Source organism: Megalopta genalis, chromosome 8 (genome assembly GCF_051020955.1).
Source record: "Megalopta genalis isolate 19385.01 chromosome 8, iyMegGena1_principal, whole genome shotgun sequence".
In the NCBI taxonomy this organism is placed as follows: Eukaryota; Metazoa; Arthropoda; class Insecta; order Hymenoptera; family Halictidae; genus Megalopta; species Megalopta genalis.
The window spans coordinates 7,261,359-7,269,032 of NC_135020.1; the positions used below are offsets into that span (position 1 = coordinate 7,261,359).

The window sequence follows — 7,674 nt, forward strand, 5'->3', positions numbered from 1 at the left end:
TTGATCTTAATACTAGTTTATAAACTTTATTTCTGGTATTTTTATATACTTTCATATCACAACGTTTTGAATTTATTATTTTGAAAGAGTGTGTCACAATCTGTGAACCTACTAAGAAAATCTGCTAGTTAAATGCACAGTAAATTCCCCTTAATTGACCCTCAGCTTGGAAACAAATGTTAAATATGCCACTTGCAGTTTACTTTGCTAATAAAATGTATTCTATTCTGCAGGTTTTCACCATTTTATATACACTAATTTCTCCCCAATTGTCCTTCAGCTTGTATAAGCAAAAGTAAACAGTTTTCTAGTTTTGTTTACGAACTGAAGGACGATTGGAGTCAATTTAATATATTTTGATTTTTAACATTTAGCTTTTAATTTATATACTCTTTGAGCTCAATACTAGTTTATAAACGGTATTTTTATATACTTTCACATTACAACGTTTTGAATTTATTATTTTGAAAGAGTTAGATGCACAGTAAATTCCCTCAGCTTGGAAACTAAAATGGACAATTTGGGAAGAGGAGATACGATTATTCGAGCTTTGCGGCTCATTTTTATAGTTGTCGATTGTCAACAACTATAAAAACGAGGCGCAAAAATTTTCAGATGATATCCTATTGATTTGTTATAATCGTTTTCGCAACATCTTCTTAACGAGATACAAATTTGTAGATCTTTAGTAATGATTATATTCAATAATAATATTATCTTCAATCGTAATATGTACTTCTCTATTATCAGTAACGCTGAACAGTCTCGAACGACGTCATATATATAGGTTATGTCATATATAACCTACTTATGTTTCTATAGCTCGTGATCCAAGGTAATACCCATAAAGCAAACATGCTCGAATTACGTTAGATTTATCTGACAGTTTAAAAGGATATGAAATTACGATATACGACGTCCAGGTCACAGAATACCGATTGATTGATACATGTTTGTATTGCATCATAAAAACTTGCGCTATGTAAGTTACGACCAGTGATTGTAATCAGTATTATATCGCCATGATCTGTGTTAATTCCTCTTAATGAAATCAACTTTTGGTTCGATTTTTAATTTATATTTTCTTGATCTCTGTAACATATACTTTTGATCTACACAAAAACTGCAACTTTATCAACAATTGGATTCTGTTTCTTGACACTTGGATTGTAACAAGATTAAATTAGTGCTACCGTGATTTCATCGCTGGAGCTATTGTTATTATTATTTTATTATGATCCTGTTTTCGACTTAGGACAGCTTCCGGATACATATATTTATTATTTTATATGGATATTAATCTATTGTTCTTGTCATATATATTTTCTTAGTATTATTATGTGCATTTTTCTTTGTATTTTTTAATATGCTTTACTTCTTCTTTTCTCTTCTTATTATTGTATTCTCTCTTATTAATATTATTATTATTATTCTCATCCCTCTCCTACTTAGTTTTACTACACTCCTGTAGAACATTTTTTGTGTCGTCTTAATGATGGGACTACTTTTTTATTACACTACTATTTATTACACTGTCCGTACATTTTACATGATTTCGGATTTTCTTTACAGTACTTTACTTTCACTATTATAACTATACAGGGTGGGTCGGAATTCGTAGTACAACCGAGCAGAGGGTGATTCTTCGTGGAAAAATAAACAAATTTGGTGTATTTTCTTTTATCCGAGGCCTCGTTTTCGAAAAAATTGTCCTTAAAATTAACTTGTTGCGAACTATGTAGTAAACGGTATGCGTCCATCATCGTTAATGTTTGTAAACACTATCTCGGACGGAGGCAACTGCGGTAGAAGAAAATACAACTAAATTCTTTACGAAGAGTCCTTAAAATCGATTTTCTCGAAAACGGAGCCCCGGATAAAACAATGTTATGCCAAATTTGTTTCTTATTTTTTCTTGTAGAGTCACCCTCTGCTCGCTTGTTCCACGAATTCCGGCCCACCCTGTATATTAGTTGCCCTCTTCTCGTTCGGCCGTCCTCTAGTTTTTATTTCATTCTGATCTCCTCTTCGCACATGTATTATTTATTTGTATTATTCTTTCCATTCTCTCTTCCAGTCCTCTCCCACGTTCGTCAGTTCTCCAATCGGCCTATCAGTTTCTCCTTTATTTACCTGACAGGGTCACCGGTGCATCCACAAAAACAATCGGCTCGGTACCGATTCGAGATCGCGTAAACTATGAATCGTTCCCCGTGAAAGTACGAGGCAAAAGATCAGCGGTTTCTCGAACGGGCGCGCGGGCAGATGCCCGAGGACGGAGCTCGTCTGGCGGGCAATCAATCACCGAAGTCCCAAGACGATTCCCCGTGGGTCTGTTTCAGGTGCACGTCAGGACGCACTCCGGTGAAAAGCCGTTTCGCTGCGCGGATTGCGGCAAGCAGTTCTCACAGCTGCGAAACTACAAGTACCACCGGAGCGTTCACGAGGGCACCAGGGAGTTCGCGGCCACCTGCCCGGAATGCGGCAAGTACTTCAACGACCGGGGTTACCTGAGCTCTCACATGAAGATCCACCGCAACCGGAAGGAATACGGGTGCGCGGAATGCGGGAAAAGCTTCAACCAGCGGGTCGCGTACAACATGCACGTCCGGATCCACACGGGCGTGAAGCCGCACCAGTGCGAGCAGTGCGGCAAGGCTTTCTCGCGGAAAATGTTGCTGAAGCAGCACCTGAGGACCCATTCCGGGGAGCGGCCGTACCAGTGCCAGGTCTGCCAGAAGGCTTTCGCGGACAGATCGAACATGACTCTGCACACCAGGCTTCATTCCGGATTGAAGCCGTATCAGTGCACGCTGTGCTCGAAAGCTTTCACCAAGAAGCACCACCTGAAGACCCACTTGAACTACCACACCGGCACCAAGCCGTACTCCTGCCCCAATTGCGGCCTCAGGTTCTCCCAGAGCAGCAACATGAGGACTCACTACAAGAAGTGCACGGTGAACAATCCCGGAGAAGCGAAGGAGCAGATAGAGGGCGCCACGGCGGAGTCCAAGGTTGGCCAGGCCAGAGTGCTGTCGAGGACACCGGCGGATACCCTGACACCACCGAATTCGGACCAGGAGCTCAGCATACTGACGCCAATATCGAAGAATCCGTTGGAAGCTAGCGGGAGTTAGTGATTCGAGTAATCTGATGGTGTCGAGTACGTATTCCTAGTTGCATTCTGATGAAAGATAACAGGGGCCAGCTCCTGGGAGCCTGGTAGACTCGAGTGCGCTTCAAGGTAAGAATATAGCGAGCCTGTGGACCTGGTGGAACTGTAAACAGAGAAGTCTTGGGACCATCTTTGCTGAAACTGATTCAGCGGAAGGCTGTGTTTTCGCAGTGCAGCGCAACAGAACTCGAAGCTCTGCTCGCAGTCCCTTTGAACCCGCTGCGTTAAGATCGGTCAGCCAGCTATTTTGTTTTCTCCGTCAGGGAGCAATTATGTCCTCTGTGGGAGAAAGCGACTTAATTTAGTATCTAGCGTTGAGATTATCGAGTACAAATGAAAGGGAATTGTCCAACCTCGATCCACGTAGGCTACTTTGATACAGGCTCTTATCTGCAAAGTAGCAATTAGAACCTCTTTGCTATCGTCCAACCCGTGGTAAGAAGAAAGCGGTAGTAGATCTGCAACGCAGCAAAAGTACTGGTCGAATAATAGCTATGCCCAAGATTGCTGAATAGAATGTTATCGCGGACCGTGGACGCTTTACCGATAATTGACGCAAAACAATTCGAACTCTTACCTTAGCCGGGTGAATACCGGAGCCATTCTGCTGGTCAGGTAACGTAATACTCTCTCGTCTCGAGGAACTCGATCGTCGGGTCGCAGCCAGAGACCCGATATCTGTGATGTAACGAGTCACGTAACGACTAAGAATCAGGGAAACGTGTAGGATTCACGCGTTCTGCGTATCCCCCTATCGGCCGGGGATCTTAGCCTATGATCTCTCAGCGTACGCTCGTCTTCGTAAAAAAGAAAGGACCAGACACGCGCGTACGCTAAAGAAAGTTCGTTCGGCCAAGTTTATGTCAGAACTTACAGCGAGGAATAGATACAAATGATCTGCCATTTTCGATTTGGATATTCGTATTTTATGTAACATTTCAGCGAGGCTGTGTATTGTATAACATGCCTTGCAGCACTCTCTCGTTCTCGGTACCTTTGTAAACATCGCGAAGCATAATTGCACAATACTGTAATTTCTCCCTAATTCGCGATCGAAAACGGACAATTTCGGAAGAGGCTTGCGGACTCGTTTTTATAGTTACCGACTGGCAACAAATATAAAAAGAAGCCGCCAGAATAATCGTATCTCCTCTTCCCAAATTGTCCATTTTTTTTTACAAACTCAAGGACAATTGGGAAGAATTTAGTGTGATTTTGATTTTTAACACTTTGCGTTTAATTTCTATATTTTGATCTTAATAGTAGTTTATGAATTTTATTTCTGGTATTTTTATATACTTTCACATCGCAACGTTTTGAATTTGTTATTTTGAAAGAGTGTGCCACAATCTGTGAATCTACTAAGAAAATCTGCTAGTTAGATATACAGTAAATTCTCCAGCTTGTAAACAAAGATGAACAATTTGTGAAGAAAACAATTTTATTCGAGCCATGCGGTTCGTTTTTATAGTCGTTGACAATCGATAACTATAAAAACGAGCCGCAAGACTCGAATAATGGTATTTCCTCTTTTTACGCATAATCTGAACGTCAATTAGGGAGAAATTACCGTAATGCGTCGTCTCTGAATAAAACAAAGTTAACGTTGAACACAACTCACTCTCTACCGTAATTCATAAAATTTCATAAAATTCGCTGAAATTTTGCTGTTTCAAATGAACGTGTCAGGTAACTTTTTGAGAGAGAATGTACGTGGGAGGATTAAACGGAGTACGCACTTAGAGCATAACGAGCAGAGGAGCTCGTTAAAGCTGGGCTCTTGAAACAATTCAACACGCTCTACGCGAACTCGATTAGTCGACAGAAAGTACTTTAAATTTGTCCAAGAATGGCTTCATAATCAAAGATACAATGATAACTAGACTGCGCGAATTTTGTGCATTTATGACAAATAGAAAATTCAAATTGAAAAATCAAATAGAAAAATTCAAATAGAAAATTTTTGACGGACGTTAAAAGAATTTGAGTATATTGTTGGAATATTTTCAACTTGTGACGATTATTAACAGAAGAAAAGACATTTTCATGTAAGTTATATTCCTTACAATTAATTTAGACAATTCTTATTTTGCATAAAGATCCGCGGTCTCTAATAATAACACGTACCGATTAGGATCACGAATTATCCAAGTAGCCATAATCTGTTTTAATGTCCGCGGCGTTGATGCTAAATCACACGCAAGTGTTGTGCGTCGTTTCGAAAATGGGAGAACGTGTACGAGTTCTAGAGAAGTAGAGATACACAAACCTATAAAGTGTACATGAACGATATTTATTATTAATAAACAAACGTAAAAGTTCGCTGTGCCAGTGGAGTGTGGAATGTTAATCCAACGATGGAGATTGCGTGTGTGTATATTTGACCGCTGCGAACCCGAACTCTCGTGTACAGTAATTAAAGGAACATTGTTCCACGACTACAGTGAGTGGCACACGTAACCAACACGCTGCGGACGTTTACGTAGATTTACATTTTTACAATCAAATTTAGAGAACTTAAAAGTATGATAAAATTATTCCTGGAAATATTTATCGCATCGCTATCGAACTTCGGCAATCAAAATAAAAAAGTAACGAAGTTGTAATTATTATAAATTAGAATAATATTTCCTCCCAGTATTGTAATCTATTTTCCGGAAGAGAAAACCTGAAGTAGAACAATGACAGCCATAGCTGACCTTTTAACATTCATTCTAGTTGTGTCATATGCGAGTTACTTCTCTTCCGGGGAAATAGATTACAATAGCGAGATATACATGTAAATGATAGTGTGATGCAATGAACATTGCTAGCGGTGATAAAGATCGCGTTTTATTTATTTTCGCATATTTTTGTAAGTTACAAATACATGAAATTCCACGGTGTAATGTCGGGTGATTGCCATACTTCGACACGAGCGTACATAACGCATAATTTAGTTACATTTCGCGGGGACCATTTAGCGATAAGAGATGCAATTTTGTATTTTCGTTCGTAATAAAAGACCCCGCCGATTCCCTTTCTCTATTTACTTCCACCGTATCGTCCATGTGGAATTATTATTAATACGCGGTTTCTCTCGACGAATTCAATCTGTATTATTTCTGTACAAAAGAGGCGCGAAGCGAAATAAAACGGAGGGTGTTAATTGCACGGAAAGCAATCGAATTGTGTTAATACCGATTAGATTACACGTTACACGTTAACATTACTTTCGCTTCCTGTCATCAATCTTCATCCGCTGTAAAGTCATCGCTCATTCCACGCGGACTCGATACATAATCGACCGTGTAAATTCGTGAACCGATATCTCTCCTTCATCCTTCTTTCTGTAATAAACACTTGCTAATGCAATAATGCGGCGTAACAAAATAAATCGAAAAAGGAACCGATGGGACCATTAAACTTTTCCGACAGGATACACGTAACGAGAGTATCGTATCCGCGTGAAACACACAGTCGATTAAGGGTAATCGCGCACTACCGACGACTGGTCGTGGCCTGTACATCGAACAATCAAAAGAAAGACCAGCGGCGCGGCCAGGTCCGTAGCTAGCGGCCGCAAAAATTGATCGACAATTGAGCCGTTTATTTTGAAAGTGGCATAAGTCCGTACCGTAATGAAAAGTGGTGATTTTTTAATGTTTATACGAAATTATTTATACTGAGAAAAATATCGGTATCCCGAGATAACAAATACAAGCAAATCTTCTCGAAAGTTAGCGTCCATATTTTTAAACGTGTTAAAACGCAAACCCTTAAATATATCGACTTAAAAACAAGGTGACTTATGCCACTTTCAAAATAAACGGCTCAATTGACGCGTACAATTATCCATTATTCGTAAATTATTCTATTCATTTATTCGAGTAATTCTTCATTTTTTATTCGAATAAATTATTGCAATAGGGATTCTAAAATAATTCGAACAATTGTTGACCTGTTTGTTTCTTACGTAATTTTGTAAGCATACATCATATTGTAAATATGAATCCTGGAATGTACGATGACTTCCTTTGCACTCGAAATAAAAAGATTATTTAGTTATGTATCAACGATCAATCTACCGAAAAGTAACGAACTTTCCGACGCAACAGTTGAAGAAGAAGATAATTGTAGAAATAAACATGGAAGAAATTAATCATTAAAACTATGGAAAAATATTCTGTGTTCTATAATTCTTATTCAAACCGTTTATATTGTCCGAATTAATTCCTGCACACACAAATAAACTTTTATTCGAATAACAAACTTATTCAGATGAATTTTTATTTGGATAAATTGTTATCTAGATAAAGTTTTATTCGACTGGATATTTATACGATAATGTTGTGAAGAAAATTTTGCTCGTTGAAAACTTCGAAATATACTTCAAAATGTTAGTATTGCATTGGGACTGTGAAAACGTTTCGATGTCTGAGACAATATTTATCCTATAATACAATAATTTTTCCAAAATTCGCGGTCAGCTTGAAAACAAAAATGGACAATTTGGGAAG

General features: G+C 38.8%; 1 protein-coding gene across 1 annotated transcript in view; it reads left to right on the forward strand.

Annotated features, from left to right (window-relative positions):
- LOC117225141 (uncharacterized) overlaps positions 1 to 7,338 on the forward strand; it is a 65,930-nt gene extending 58,592 nt beyond the window's left edge. The window contains exon 5 of the mRNA XM_033478460.2: positions 2,343 to 7,338. Within this exon, the coding sequence (XP_033334351.2) occupies positions 2,343 to 3,137 (795 nt within the window). The 3' untranslated portion in view covers positions 3,138 to 7,338. The remainder of the gene's footprint in view (positions 1 to 2,342) is intronic.
- Positions 7,339 to 7,674: the final 336 nt, after the last annotated feature.